Source organism: Zootoca vivipara, chromosome 8 (assembly GCF_963506605.1).
Source record: "Zootoca vivipara chromosome 8, rZooViv1.1, whole genome shotgun sequence".
Taxonomy (NCBI): domain Eukaryota; kingdom Metazoa; phylum Chordata; class Lepidosauria; order Squamata; family Lacertidae; genus Zootoca; species Zootoca vivipara.
Window position 1 is genome coordinate 65,043,277 of NC_083283.1, and position 16,441 is coordinate 65,059,717.

Consider the following 16,441-nt stretch of genomic DNA (forward strand, 5'->3'; position numbering starts at 1 on the left):
CAGAGGGAGGATGGACTTGCAGGAAGAAATCGGTGGAAGAAGTTGTTTAGTCCTTATGCAGGCTTTAAATAGCACCACACTGTTCCTGGTTGCACAAAGCAGTTGTGTATTTGTGTATTTGAAATGTGAACTCCTCCCTCTCTCAAATTTGCAGGTCTCAGTTCAGACCCCTCTGCTCAGCTACATGGCTTAGTCATTTGCAGCCAGGCCTCCCTTCTACTCATGATCTCCAGTTGTATATGGAAGAGGCAGGGTGCATGCAACTGTGAGTCAGGACTAGCTCTAAGGGAGCTTCGCACAACACAAACTCATATTTGAGAGGGAAGAGTTCACATTCTGAGCTACCTACTCTTGAACCCTCACCCACCCCTAACTGAATTAGACCAAATGCTAACTGTATGAAAAGCGAATGCTCTCCTCGATTTCTCAAGTATGTAGAATTCAACAGACACACATTTACTGCTTAGAGAACTGCCTTAACCCACACGTTTATATTACCTGCATAATATCAATGCTCAGTCGGCACACCTCTTCCTGTATTTTTGGATGCTGAAAAACCTAAAGAAACAGAAAATGGTAACTGAAAAAAGCAAGCAGGAAAAACCCCAAACCTTTTAAATGAATAAGACAAAAAAATGAGGACAGCATATTATGGCGATAGAGTAGAACAGTAAAATCTTAAGGCCAGACTTAGAACTTCCTCTTGGCTCCATCTCATGGCATTCCTGGTTATGTTAGAACAGGCACCCCCAAACTGCGGCCCTCCAGATGTTTTGGCCTACAACTCCCATGATCCCTAGCTAACAGGACCAGTGGTCGGGGAAGACGGAAATTGTAGTCCAAAACATCTGGAGGGCCGAAGTTTGGGGATGCCTGTGTTAGAATGAAGAAAATGCACAGGCAGGGTGGAGTTATATGGGAAGAGCAATGCTAATGTCATTTCCCCAGCATTACCGTTGTTTGTGTGATGCAGTGGCACTACAAATAATATTGGAACAACCTCTTTAGAGCATTATTAGGAATTCCTTATAATCCCTTCCATTTATCCTGAGGAGTGTGTAAGGAACAGATTATTGTGCTATATACGTAAGAGGTTGAGAGGATTTCAGTGTCCATCATGCTATTCATACCCTGGAATTTCCCCAAACACGACCTGACATGACTTACGCTGGTCTCTCCAGGTTTGCAGTCCAGGACACCTTTAAGCGACTGCACAGAATGCACAACACACTGCTCAAACTGGGATGGCTGAAAGGTAGAGAATAAACAAGAAATTACTTCTGAAACCTAGAAATCATGACTGCAGTGGAATAGTCCTGGTTTCCAATCAACCATCTATTTATGTCCAGTCAGACCATACTGGGATTTATATGCTCATTATATTGTGTAACAGCTATAGTGCCATGTTAATTGGAAGTTAATGTTGCAATCTCATTATTAAAAATACCTTACCTATCCAGTTAACAATACAGGGCTCTCCTCTCCCATTAATGAATCGCAGGCTGATAAACAGTAACACAGCAAGCTTCAATACTGAGTGGGAACTTGATCCTAGTCTGACATGCCAGTATATTTTACTAGCTCTCCATATATTGATATATGTATAAATTCAAATAAATGTAATTGCATTTGCTAACACTGATCCTGGCCTATCAGGACAAGATCTCTAGGGCACGTATCAGAGTTTTCACTGATATGAGGGGATAGAAAAGGGTGGGATTTTCACAGAAGAGCGAGAAGAAATGAGGCTACTTTTCACCAGCAACTCATGCATTGGGTTAAGCTACTATATCATCATAACTCACCCATTGAAGTAGATTAGGCTGAAACAAAGACTAGGCCCAAGAACCTCCACCCCAAGCCAGTTTTATGCTGAGCAGGGAGTTGGACATGGCTACAGAAACCACCATTCAATACAGACATAGCAGCATACCCACCAAACTGGTTAGGCCTTCATTGTCCACCACCCAGTCTTCTTTTTCAGCTAATCTCTTTACATCTGCAAAAGAAGACAAGTTTTTAGATGGTTATTTTTCTGTAAAAAATAAAAATGACGGAAGCCCTCTGTCTATCACTGTAGTGATTTGTCATCCAAATACATTGCCGCTGGTACCTTAAAAAGATGGTAGCAGTTTTATTATGTGTCAAACATGCTTACAGCAAGGCAGGTCAGCTAATTATAGGCATGTAACACGTTGGATATAAACCATGCTGTGTCACAGAGATTATGTGTGAAATAGTTGTTTTATGATATAACACTAATGCGGCATATTGAAGCCACAAGAGTGAAAATGACTGTTGTGAAGACCAGTACTTGTAATCCTTTGCTGAATTGTCATTTCTACTTTTAATATGATGACACAGCCGTACACCCAGTCTGCTAAAACACTTGAAAATAATAGCATTAATGGTATGCTAGGGACCCAGGTGGCGCTGTGGGTTAAAACACAGAGTCTAGGGCTTGCTGATCAGAAGGTCGGCGGTTCGAATCCCTGCCAACGGGGTGAGCTCCCGTTGCTCGGTCCAAGCTCCTGCCAACTTAGCAGTTCGAAAGCACATCAAAGTGCAAGTAGATAAATAGGGAAGGTAAACAGCATTTCTGTGCGCTGCTCTGGTTCGCCAGAAGCAGCTTTGTCATGCTGGCCACATGACCCGGAAGCTGTCTGCGGACAAACGCCGGCTCCCTCGGCCTATAGAGCGAGATTAGCGCCGTAACCCCAGAGTCGGACACGACTGGATCTGATGGTCAGGGGCCCCTTTACCTTTAATGGTACGCTTGACATATATAAAGGTAAAAATCACAAAGAGGATAACATCATTTAGGGGGAAAATCCAATCAGAAGGACACTCGTGTTGAAATACACCCAACAAGACAGATAAATAAAGTGCGTTTTACTACCTTCAGCTGTATGCTGTAATGTGATCATTATACAGCGAACTCTGAGATCCAAAATAAGATCCTGGATGATCTGAAGCATATCATTTGGTATTTCAAGTGCAGCAAGAGATTCATAACTAAGCCTGGAAAGCGTGGAAAATAATGTGAAGTTATAGTTTTTGATGTAGTTCAGATGCTAAGGGGAGTCATAATTTCTTGAGACGCCCTAAGATTTGAAGAGAAGTAGGCTTAAAAAAATAACAAAATCACAGCACCCCCCCCCTTTTCTATGAGAGCCACTATGCTATCATTATTCATCTGTACTGGGTACTTAATTCCATTCTCAAACTCAATATACTCTGCACTGCCTGGGAAGTTACCAACTGCTGGAAAGGGAGGCCACTTCTATCTCGAACAGTGTGTGATCCAGCTGCTAAGCTCCTCTTCCTTGCTTCAGAAGATTTCAGTAAGTGCTGTTGCCTGGGAACGGCCATATGTGAGCAATGGAAGATTTGCCTCCATCACAGAGCTGAGCAACTTCTAGCTGCTCGACTCCTTTCCTTTGCATTAGAGGCCCTCAGTGGGAGCAGTTACCTGGATGGCACCAGGGAAGAACAAGGATCATTCAGGAAATGCTGTCTGAATAATCCTCAGCTATACAGTTGCAAATAGGAAGCTTTAAGTGTGTTGTAAAGTGCAATATACAAATGTGACACTAGATGGCGATACGGAGCTATGCAAAATTCAATGCATTTTTCAAAACGCTTTTTAAAAAAAGCATTTTCACAGTGTTTTTTATAGGTGTGTAGATTCCACCTGGTTTCATATAGACATAACAATTTCCATTCCTGTTTGGGCAGAATCACTTGAAGAACTTTTAAGAGCTGTTTTGAGAGTGTTCCGGGGCTATTTAAGCATTCTAAATAAATAAACAAATATTTGTGTGTGTGTCACTACGTGGTCCCAAGAAGCCTAGAGGTGACAATACTGATGCTTTGATAACACACTCTGGTTTTGTTTTGTTTTTTTGTCACGGCTGCTTGGCAATGCTGTAAGCCATCTTCTCCCCAACCCCCAGCTAACAAGCTGATGCCTGACTCCATCTTTTGAGTGCTTCCCACTTGCCATCAATCTACTCCAGTAAAGGTACTGAGCAGACACCTGGATAGTTGCACTGCTTAAATACTGTTTACACCTTCTTGCCTTTGCTCTCCATGTCTCAGCCATCCATTTCCCTGGGTTGTTGATCTGGATCAGGGCCAAGCTGTCGTAACACCATGACTCCCCATTGTTTGGCTTCACACAGGACCCACGACTGGGTCAGAGAACAGAGCTTACTGAAGCTGAACCCTTAGCCACTTATCCCAATGCACACAGGTGTTCTACTGAATTACCACAGTACTTACCTAACTGTCTGGATGACATGAGGTAACCATTGGCCAGAAAGTTCAGATTTCATCTCCCAGCCACCATATTCTCTCAGTTCACTTTCTCCCAGGCTGAATGGAAGCAAAGCACCCCGGATCAGTTTGACCAGGGACTTCATCACTTGCTGAATCATCATCTACATCAGGAAAAAGAAATATTTTGTGGATAAACATGGAACATGTGTAACAAGTTGTGTTTTATGTAACCAGTTAATTCATAAGACCTGGGCTTTTTCCCCAGATGGAACTCACTGGAACCCAGTTCCGGCACCTCTCAGGTGGGTACCATTGCCATTTAAAGAGAACAAGGTGAGTTAACTGCTAAATTATTCTACTTATTTCTAGTTCAATGCATATATCAACTAAAACAACAACAGACCATATATGGGGTTTCTCCTGCTCATTCCCCCCTCTCCTCCAATTTATTTAACTTATACCTAATGTGCAATAAATAGACAATGGAAAGGCTATTATGTGAATAATATGTGAATGTCCAGAGAATCTACTGCAGATCTGCCACATCAGAGAGAGAGCCAATTCCTGCCCTGCCTAACTGCACCAGCTATTTGAAGGGCAAACAAATAGTTGAAGCATGGTGCTAGGCCTAGTAAGGATGGAGAGCTCATAGAGCTTTAAAACCAGTATCTTCTTGATCGGGTGGTAGCAGCTTGAGTGCACTGAGGACTCATGGGATGGTCTTATTAGGCCATCCCATTACAATATATTATTAAAAATAAACCTCTGCTGGTCTTCTACCCTTCCACTTTGGGTGGCTGCACACCTACTTACCTTGAAATCATTCTGTCTTTGTCTAGCGTTCTTCTTCGATCTTTCCATTTGGCCTGATTTTTCGGCAGTCTTGGGAAACAGAAAAACAACAACAGAGATACTATGGATGATAGCCATTGCGAACATTCACCTGGAACAAATCAGCAGGTCTATGAATTCTATCTTAGTCATGGTATATGCTGAGGTTAATTCTTAATAGACAAAGTCTGATTAGTGTAAGAAACAGTAGAAAATTCATGCTTAGATCAAACATATCAACATGCCAGAAAACTTTGGCAAATTAATAAATCAAAGAAGACTATTGTAGTAGTAGTATATTGTTGTTGTTGTTGTTTAGTCGTTTAGTCTTGTCCGACTCTTCGTGACCCCATGGACCAGAGCACGCCAGGCACTCCTGTCTTGTATATTAGTAGTAGTAATTTTATTACTGGTATTTATCTCACTGGGTTTCCACAGCCACTCTAGGCAGCTTACAGCATATCTAAAAACATAATAAGAACATCAAGCTTTTAAAACCTCCCAATACAGGACTGCCTTCAGATGTCTTCTAGAAGTTGTGTAATTCTTTATCTCCTTGACATCTGAAGCGAGTGCCTTCCGCAGGGAAGGTGCCACTACTGAGAAGGCCCTCTGCCTGGTTCCCTGTAACGTTGCTTCTCGCAGTGAGGGAACCACCAGAAGGACCTCAGCATCTGGGCTGAGCGATGGGGGTGGATATACTCCTTCGGGTATACTGGGCTGAGGTTGTTTAGGGCTTTAAAGGTCAGCACCAACACTTTGAATTGTGCTTGGAAACGTCCTGGGAGCCAGTGAAGATCCTTTAGGACTGGTGTTATATGGTCCCCGCAGCCACTCCCAGTCACCAGTCTAGCTGCCGCATCCTGGATTAGTTGTAGTTTCCGAGGCATCTTCAAAGATGGCCCCAGATAGAGCGCATTGCAGTAGTCCAAGTGGGAGATAACCAGGGCTTCTGCTGGAGAGGAGCACCCTAATGCAGAAGCCACTGTCAATGGGGTGTCTCAGATCTGCTGGAACTTGTGCAGTCCCTGCTGCCACCATGTGACAGCAACAGGTCCAATCTAGGACTCTTCACTGTACTAGCTTGGAAGCTGCCACAGTGAAGGGGTATTTTCCCTGGCTCCTCCACCACTACCACCTTGGGACTTGGGCCTGCACAAGAACCAGAGCAGTGGATGCAGCCCTGGCTGCACCACTTTATCCAGTCTTGCTGCTGCTGTCCAGGGGTTAGGATTACAGCCTTCACATAGTGTTATAAGTGAATGACATCTCATGGACAGTAGTGATGATAGCAAAACTGGAGTTTGGAAAAATGCCTCTTTTATTTTTTTAAATGATAAAACTTGTTGTCTTTCTTTTTAAAAAGTGATGTTTCTAATATGGGTGAAACTAAAATGGCAGTAATGGAGTTCACATTTCCTATATTGCATTCAAGTATACAGAGCCAAGTCTGTCAGCTACAAAAACCCCTTTTTCTATACTTTCCACTTTCTAAAGTAATAATCAGACCCTGCCTACTAAGAATGAGCCTAAGTATGTATTGCCCTATTTAAATATTTGCTAAACATAGGAAGCTGATTCAACTCGGTCTGTCTGTATACCTTGCAAATTTTCAATATTCATTAAACCTGTTTTGCTTACTTCCTGTGTTGTTCAGTCTAGATACTTTGATCAGAGGAGAATGTGACAGAGCAATGGATGACTCCACCTTTGTGCAAGGAGTTAAAATCAGATGTCCTCTGTTCCCTCTCAACCCTATAGATTCTAGAAACACGTAAAGGTGCACCAAAGCTACTGATTCCCCTCTAGCTGCCACTGATTTTGCTAAACAGTTAAGCACCCTCCTATACAGACCTCTGTGGTAAGTACCAACGGTTAGTTATGTGTACAGATTCAATCTGTACACAGAAATAGGTCTCCGTTTAGCTACAAACCTTCTGTTGGAAAAAACTGAAAACCCTAACCAAAATGTGTGCGTTTTCAAAGACATACAGATCACCCTTATAACTTCGAGAAAATAAATCACAGTTCCTTTATTACTGGTCGTTTCCTTTCAATCATTGCTCATCACTTTCATGACTAGATGAGGCCCCTGTGGTGTTTGGTTTTTTTGTTTTTGTTTTTTGCTTCTTTGTGCCTCAGTGCCTATGCTCAACGGTCCTTTTAGCTGTAAATTGTCAGAAATTCAGAACAGCCATAAAAATTATGGGCTAAGTGGAATGAAGCTCCAAACTCTTTCTCTCCCTGCCTGCTTAAGTGTCGACTTCGTTTTAAGGCACCCAGAAGTGCCCTGGATGTTGAACTTTGGGTGCATATGAAAGTCCAGACGTCAAAAGTACTAGAGGAAAATAATGGAAGACCCTTCCCTTGTCCTCTCAGAAGATGGGGGGATCCAGTTTTTTTTGGGGGGGCACAATGTTTAATGCCCCTCTAATAGGTATGAGAATTCCTCCTTTTCAGCCCTCTCATCTGCCATACAGAAATCCAGGGTCAGTGGCAGTTGTGGCTGATCTTCGGTGCGGTAGTGGAAATAAGGTAATGCAGGGGAGCTGCTGTCAGGGCTGACATGCAGGGGGACAGAGGGACCTAATCCCCTCCGCCATGCCCACCATCAAGAGAGGGAAGGCATGCCAGAGTAGCAGACGCCGTCCCTGTACCTTTGGCAGCTGATCAGTGTTGCTCATCACTGATGCTGGCCTGCAGCAGAACCAGACAAAAAAGGCATTATTATTATTATTATGCATCAGGTTTATATTCTGCTTCCCCCCCCCCCAGCGCTCAATGCAGTATACTTGGATCTGCTTCCCCCTCATCTCCTCCACCAATTCTTTCCTCAGAAGAGCCCTGAGACATAGGTCAGGCTTAGAAATAGTGCTTTGTTCGAGGTCATTCAGTGAGCTTGGGGAGATAGGAACCTCAATATCCCCAGGCTAATTTGATACTCTAACCACTAGACATATTGGATCTCAAGGAGTGTAAGGAAGCAGTTTCAATCCAGTTCCATTGAAAAGTCTCACACCGGCTGTTCCTAGGCTCTTCACGGAACGGGTCATCTGTTTTGGCTAGCAAGAGGGACCTGGGAGAGCACAAAGCATGACTGAGAAATAAGCCAAAGAAACCTGGAGAAAGATGTCGTGCTCCTTAAAGAACTGTATATAGCTGAAGGTATGGGAAAGACTGAATGCCATACTGTACCTCACTAAAGAGGCTCCCATTCACATAAGAAATCCAGAGTTTCCAGAAGTTGGGGAGCTGGCTTACGACAAGCTTTGTTAGCTTTTCGACAAACGCCACCTGCTGAGGAGCTTTAAATCGCCAAGCTGGAAAAGGGGCAACAAAACCAGCAGTTAACTACTGAAAGATCATCGGTAGGGAATTGTTTTCAGTTGTAGATGTGTCATTGGAATTCGTCTGCTTTTCAAGTTTAACTTTAGGCAATTACAGAGGTGCTCACATCAAGAAGGAATTTTAACTGATTAACAACCATCTGAGAAACATGCTGCTCTGAGGGGCCGGCACATGATTCCATCATGGTAGAAGAACTAATTGGATTGGTTTCTCATAGGTTTCAAGTTCTGGTGACAGCACACTGTAAGGATGCTGTGAGGATCCAGAGGGAAAAAATCATCATCATCGATCCACACAGCTCTTTAGAATATTCAAACCACTTCACACAATTATTCTACAGTGGTGCCTCGCTTAACGAATGCCCTGCTTAATGAAATTTCCGCTTAACGAAAGGATTTTTTCGAGCGGAGGTTGCCTCGCTAGACGAATTCGTTTTATGAAAAATTCGTCTAGCAAATCGCGGTTTCCCATAGGAATGCATTGAAATTCAATTAATGCGTTCCTATGGGCAAAAAAAAAATTCAAAGCATTCCTATGGGATTCGCTAGATGAATTTTTCGTTATAAGAAAAGACCCGTGGAATGAATTAAATTCGTCTAGCGAGGCACCACTGTACTGTAATCCTTACAACTGAAGTCTGAGGGTGAAATTGCAGGAAATGGCATAAACAGTAAAGACACCTAGCGAGTTCATGGAAGTTTATTTCTCACAAATAAACCAGGAAAACTTCCTGATTCATGGATTTATTTAACATAATGTATGTATCACTTGATTGTAAGAAAACCCCTAAGCTGCTTACAAAAGGATAAAAAACAAGGGCACTGAAAAAGCAGGCATCTGCTTACATGACCAAACTTTCTCCCCACAACCTAATAAGCTGCTCCAGAGGGTCAGAGCACCCCCCAGAGTAGATTCTGGGGGCACACAGGTGGGGGTGGGGAAGATGAGAAACAAGAATTCCTGCTGGGCAATTCCTGCTGCTTCCATTGTGCAAGCAGGCAGACATGATCAGGGCATTACACCAGCAAAGAAGCAGGACTTCATCAAACTGCAACACCAGTTTCACAAAAAGCAGAACAAGAAATAAAATCCCAGCACCTACTTTCATCACGACTGGACTGATTGCTGCTGCCTCTTTTCAGTGAAGCACTCCGACTGAGATGGCCAAGTGAGGAGGAGCGTACTTCACTGTCCAGATCCAACATTGGACTGTGCAGTAATGGGTTGCCTGGGCAGCGGGGGGAGAATTATACAGCTATCAGCATTAGCAATCTGTTGATCTGAACAGTGTTAAAACATGCAAAATAAACAACACTAGCTCATTTCCACTATTCTTTGTTAGGCCAGTAGCTTTATGGCTTTTTGCTGCTCCTGCAACACTGGAGGTGGGCTCCAGAGCATGAGTTGATGCACATAAGGGTAATTTGTATGATATAAGTATAGAGGTAAGGAATATAGAATTGGGTTAGAGGCAGAATAGGAAATCTACTGCTCCACCCTAAATTATGGAAGAACATAAATACATTTCAGCAAAAAATGGAGAGTTGAATGCTGGGGTTCTAGAACATACAATAATACAGTTTTTTTTATTAAATGCTGATGTTATATTAGCCGGGCATGGCCAAACTTGGCCCTCCAGCTGTTTTGGGGCTACAATTCCCATCATCCCCGACCACTGGTCCTTTTAGCTAGGGATGATGGGAGTTGTAGTCCCAAAACAGCTGGAGGGCCAAGTTTGGCCGTGCCTGCATTAGACAGTTGGGATGGTGGAGCAGGGGAATTCACAACCTCAGAATAACTTTCAAAACATGTACACAGTAGTACTGCATGTCTGAGCAATTAACAAAATGTGGTTGAGCAGGGAGGAAAAGCTATGTCACAAGTGACACCCACAAAGCACCAGTAACAACTGGGAACCCACAATCCACACTGCAGGTACAAATGTTATAACTTATCTGGGAAATGGCTTTTTGCCTACTGAAATATACAACACTGGCTACTTGGAAAATGAAACCCGCTTTTGGTTCCATTTCTCTTGGCACTCAACACATGAGCTCACTATTAAGCCGGAGTGATTCACAAACCCCTTGGAGGAAATGCTGTTGTTTCTATTACGGTGTAGAGGGATCCAGTCACACTGCATTAGTGAAAAGGAGCTGTCCAAGTTTTTAAAGAACAATCAAGATCTTTAGGTTTGTGAAATTTGGCTCTAGGTGCATAATCCTCAGAAGCGCTTCAGGGATTCAAATTCAAGAGGAAATGGGAGTCAAGGTTGCTGAATCCAGGTTATATTTATGAAGATCATCACACCAGAACTCCATTCCCAATAAACTGCAACTTAACAAATAAACCTAATTTAATTCAAAGAGGGATATGCAAACATTACTCTTGGAACCTTAATGCAACCTGTGTCTCCTTCCCTTATCCACAGAATCCCATTACTGCTACAGTTTCTCAACAACTTCAAGAATCATCTATTCCCTTCTGCAAAATCTTCAAGATCCACCCTGCCCTTCCTTCAGCCTCTCTTTTTTAATCAGTTTAGTTTCAGAATGCCATTGCTGGAATAATCTCTTTTTTTCCATCGGTGGGCTCATGTCTGACTTCCCAGTAATGCTAATTTGAAAACATAGGGTTGCGAGTTTGGGGGGCAAGGGTGAAGACAACAAATGGTGAGCTGGCTGGAGCTGAGGAGCTGCTTTCAATTGATTTCTCCACTCCCTGGGAGCCTGCTGTGGAAGAGCGGGTGCAGCAGAAAAGAAGTGAAGAGCAAACTGCAAAATGGAGGTGAAGAGCTGCTGCTTATAGATCTCTTCACCCCACAGCATAGGCGGTTGCAGAACCATGACTGGGAGTGTGCACCATGGATAAAGAGGAAGGCCTGAAGAGATTGTGATGGAATGGATATTTGCTTGAAAGGAATAAGCTGCTACTATGTTGGGTTAAGGGGACCCAGGAGGCACTGTGGGTTAAACCACTGAGCCTAGGGCTTGCTGATCAGAAGATCGGAGGTTCGAATCCCTGTGACGGGGTGAGCTCCCGTTACTCAGTCCCAGCTCCTGCCAACCTAGCAGTTCGAAAGCACGTCAAAGTGCAAGTAGATAAATAGGGACCGCTACAGCGTGAAGGTAAACGGCGTTTCCATGTGCTGCTCTGGTTTGCCAGAAGCGGCTTTGTCATGCTGGCCACATGACCTGGAAGCTGTACGCCGGCTCCCTCGGCCAATAATGCGAGATGAGCGCGCAACCCCAGAATCGGTCGCGACTGGACCTAATGGTCAGGGGTCCCTTTACCTTTACCTTCATGTTGGGTAAAAGGTATAACTGTGTTTGACCATCTGTTTTTAATGCTGTGTACACTAATACCTTCATTAATTTGTCTGTTATTTTTCTGCAGGGAATTCTGTATTCTGCTGTTGGCTTGTACATCTGGGGACAGATGTCTTGTTCCTGGAAGGAGGTAGTATTGTGACTTAGGGGGAGGCTAGGTTGCATGGCTAAGTTCCCTTCCAATTCCTGAATCCAGCACGGATTCAATTCCTGGAATAGCCAGGCTAGCTTCCTGGTGAGGTAATGGGCTAAGCATACGTTGTTAAGGTAACAAAGGAGGTGGCTCAGTGCCGGAGGGCAAATGGGTGCTGTTAGTGGCGGAGGAAGCCTCTCCGGCACCCGGGGTGGGGCGAACTGGCCAGCGGCGCCTGCGTGGCAGCCCACACACTGCACATGCATGGCGCCTGTACCCTTGGCCACTCTACAGCTGAGGGGGAGGCAGCGGGACATCTTGTCACCCCCCCAAGGGGGTCAAACTGCCCCCGCCCCCTCCGTCAGGCCAGAGGTGAAGCTGACGGAAGTCAGAAAGATAGAACCATGTCTGATTTCTGCTAGGATCTAAGGCTGTGGCCATGGAGGAAGCAAGGCCCTCTTGGGGTGTTAATGCCATGAGCCCCTCTGTCACAGGCTTAGGTTGTAGATATGTGTAAATAAACCATATATCCTAAGGATACCACAGTCTCCGCTGTCCCTTATTCCAAGAAAACCGAACCTTGGAACCCCTGGAATCATACACCGTTCAGAGATTGGTGGCATGCAAGCAATATGGAAGATCAGTTCTCCTGGCTTTCCTGCAAAGAAGATTGTGATTGGTTGTTTCGCCACTGTCATTTTAAGACTGCAAATGTAGAATGCGTCAAGTTTCTTTTGCAAATCTGCTTTGACTTCTTTTTAAAGAAGCAGGCGTATAAAGGATTATGCTGTAAAATACGGATCTGTTCAGTCTAGTTCAGCCCTGTTCAGGCATTGACTGGGCCTGGCTGCCACTGCTACCAGGAAAGCTTGTGCAGAGGAGCCTAAGTGCCAAATGATGTGATGTGCTTATTCTGGTATATGCAGCCTAAGATTGGTAGAAAACATTATGATTCTGATATCAGCTGGTCAATCAGCTGTTTTGGGACACCAGCTCAGTCAAACACAAAGGAAAGTTACAAATGTAACCTTTATGGAAATTTACTGCAACCTTAGTAAATCTATATAATTCCTGACTGAAAAAAGTATACTGCAAACAATTTAATACAAATATTCATGAATTTTCTCAAATACGGCCAATATGTACTTATTAAACAGCACCCACCTACTTTCAAACAAAAAATAAACAATTTGGCAGCCTGGCCATTCAGTCCTTTATTTCATGGAGTGACTGATTTAAGCAATGGGTCTACACACGAACTAAAGGAACTGTTATTTAGGTTAGCTGCAAAAAAATATTTAAGAGTAAAGCTCAGGCACCAACACTGTGAAGAAGGGGGGGGGAAGTACAGGGAATTTTCAAAAGTACTTGAAAAACACATCTACTCATGCAGATGTATATATTGAGTGTGGGCATTTGACCGATATTTGCAGAATGGCTTTTAAACTAATTAAATTAGCATTAGCGTAACCTCTCTTAAACAGGAAAACCAAACAAAAACAAACAAAAAGGAAAGCATGCTAATTATGATTTTTTTTCTTCCCCAACCCAAAATTCACAAGGGTATTTGAGAAACCCTGTTAAAATTCTAAATGCTTTGAATCATTCATTTTACATACATATGGTTTTTGGCTCTGTTGCTTAAAACCAAGCCAAATAATCTGTAAATTTCCTGAAAATCACTGGAAGTATATAGTAAGACAAAACAAAGTTGAAACAAAATTATTCTATTTGGCATGGCTTTTTCCAGGTCGAACGCACTTCTTCATACGGTACATTAATGCTATACATTATCCCTCTCCTTGCATATTTACATCAAAAACATTTTCCTGGCATTTTAGTATTAGTTGATTTTTAAAAAAAGTTTCCAGAATGTTTCAACTTGCATTGCAAAAGGAAAGAGTAAAAACTATGGGTCACCCCCCCCCTCCTATGTGCTTTTGATATTTCAAAACGCATTTCTCATTTATGCATTGTACCCTATTTCAAGTTCAAAGGATTAGGATTTTTTAAAAATAATAGTAATAAAAAAGATAGCTTAGTATACTGGTTTGGTTATTTAAAAAAAATACACCAGTTCAAAAAGTGATCCTTTTGTAGTATTGGTCAAAACAGCTTGTCTGTTACTAGATTGTTATGATGAGAGCATGACTACACCAAATTGCCACTCCTGCACTAAAAACAAAAAAACAAAAAAAACCCCACCAATGGTTTGTTTATTCACCAATAATAGAAAACAGGGCAAAGAATACGCTCTTGTTCCACTAGAAACCACATCATCAGTTTGCAGTGGTACCAGGAAAAGAAAGTTTAACATGAAACTAATTTCTTAATTGGTTGTCTAGCATTACAAGAAAGTACAACACAGGAGCAGGGAATGGCAACAGCACATATACCCTCAGGACTAATGAACATCTGGAGTGCATTAGCAAAGCTGACTTTTTTTCCAAGTTGTCCAGGAGATAGCGCTTCAGGACTACACATTGCAGCCAGGGGAGAAAAAGAGTTCTTGTACAAATCAGCATTCAAACATCACTCACTCAGGACAAAAAGTTAAAGCGTGGTCATTTAAAACCATGGACTGCTATTTTAAGCACTGGATGTAGATGTTATTATCTAGCTAGCTGTGCTTCCCCCAAATTCAGGAGAAATTACTGTAGCTTTCAGACTTCAGACATGCACGGAGGGAAATTTTTGGGGCTCACGATATGCTGGAAGGTGGTGTGTTGTGTGTGAAACACTCCTAAATTGCTATGTTTATTTCTAAAAAATATGTTTGCCACAACTAAGAGTAACAGAGAAAACACAAGACGCATTCAAAAGAACATTAAATGTATATGAACAATGGAGAAACCAACTGATCTTAAACAGAGCAAGTGCCTACCTTTTAAAAGGATACTTTTAAAACATTTCGGTATACTACTTAAAATGGCTTTTATAGAGACTGCAATTTAATCTATACAAAGCTGCAACAGGGTTGGGAAAATTCACATTTACACAATCCATCTACAGGTTTCAATACAGGTCCTTTAAAATTAACGTGAATCAGTTATTAAGAGTGTGGCTATAGATAAATTTGCTAGAAGTCTAAGATTAACAAGAAGATTAATAGTTTTGAACTAGGAAGCTTTGATTTTTTAAGAAGCAATGCACAAATGTTTGGTGGCAATTTCATTTCCCGCAGAATATTTTATTTTTCCCACAACTTCATCTGCACAATTCACGTTAAACGAAACACACAGTTCAATGTGGTCGATAAGAGCTAATGTAAAGTTTAATTCTATCTGTTTTTGATTTTTTTAGCAAAAACATTCCAATGAAATTATTTGTGATCTTGCTTTAAGCACATGGCTTATCCAGCGGATCTTTGTTTATATAAAGGAAAATCCATCAAATAACAGAAAAATCAACTGTTACGCCTACAGTCTGTACACAAGTTTATGAAAGTTCTACAGATATGTCACAACGTAATGAAGTTGCAGTATTTTCTCTTACTTTGCACACCGTATCGTGGTCTCCCCTAAAGGCTACAATAGTGAGAAGAAACACTGAAATATAGCTGTTGGATTCTCTGAAGGGCAGCAGACTTCCTCACCGCCCTTAAACACCTTTGAACATTTTTTCCTGTGCACAGCAGGCCCTTGTCCTGAGCTACAGTCCGACCACCCACCGTTGCTTGTTGACCAAACAGGCAGTGCCTAAAGCCTGCACCGACACAAGTAGGATAGGATTCCTTTCAAACGCGCCACACAGAAGACTTTCAATTTGCCGAAGCAAGAAATCAAGGAAGTTCCTTTAAAATTAACTTGAATCAACAATGTATTTTTAAATGTCCTGTTTGTTACCCGTATCTGTCTATATTTGGAAACTAAGACGAGCCATTTATGAAGCGCATGTTAAGAAGATATTGCTAATAAAAATATGCCTTTCATTTACAAAGCTTTTTGCTATCATAACTGCCAACTAGTTCAGTTCACCTTAGAAACATTTTTTTACATTTAAAACAAATGTACATTTTTCTATTGAACAAGGTGGTTTTAATATCTATCAATTGATAAATGATTTTTTAAAAAAAAACATGGGTTACCAGATTTTGCAGTGTATTGAAGTAAAACCTGCCATTAATATTTAGATTGTTTCAGAGTTCCTTCTTTCACTGCTTTAGGTGAATAGTAAAATTCTGAATGTGCCCTCCTAAGAGTTTTATGCATTTAAAATGTGGGGAAGTTCAGAATTAAGGGTCAGAGTCTAATCCACAAGACTTTGCGGTCCTTTGAAAACTAAAGTCTTTCAGCAAACGTCCAACATTAGTAATACACGGAATAGACCTATTGAAATCAATGGGCTCAAGTTACTTAACATTTATTTTCATAGGTGTGCGATGAATATGCCTTAGTTGGATATTCTACCCCCACCCCCATGGTCAAGAATTGAAAATTATGGAGCAGTTTTGAAAATGAAGATAAAACAAACTACATATAAATAGAAAAATTAGGGGGGGGGAGAACCTCCATGTTAC

The 16,441-nt window shown here is 42.1% G+C and overlaps 1 protein-coding gene across 2 annotated transcripts in view; it reads right to left on the minus strand.

The window, feature by feature from the left end:
* Positions 1 to 16,441, minus strand: part of EXOC2 (exocyst complex component 2) — a 77,111-nt gene that overhangs the window by 28,035 nt on the left and 32,635 nt on the right. For both annotated transcript variants that reach the window (XM_035126366.2, XM_035126367.2), the window contains exons 12-19: positions 9,563 to 9,688; positions 8,308 to 8,432; positions 5,095 to 5,163; positions 4,285 to 4,442; positions 2,900 to 3,021; positions 1,938 to 1,999; positions 1,168 to 1,248; positions 499 to 558 (exon numbers count right to left, since the gene is read on the minus strand). In XM_035126366.2, the coding sequence (XP_034982257.1) occupies positions 499 to 558; positions 1,168 to 1,248; positions 1,938 to 1,999; positions 2,900 to 3,021; positions 4,285 to 4,442; positions 5,095 to 5,163; positions 8,308 to 8,432; positions 9,563 to 9,688 (803 nt within the window). The remainder of the gene's footprint in view (positions 1 to 498; positions 559 to 1,167; positions 1,249 to 1,937; positions 2,000 to 2,899; positions 3,022 to 4,284; positions 4,443 to 5,094; positions 5,164 to 8,307; positions 8,433 to 9,562; positions 9,689 to 16,441) is intronic.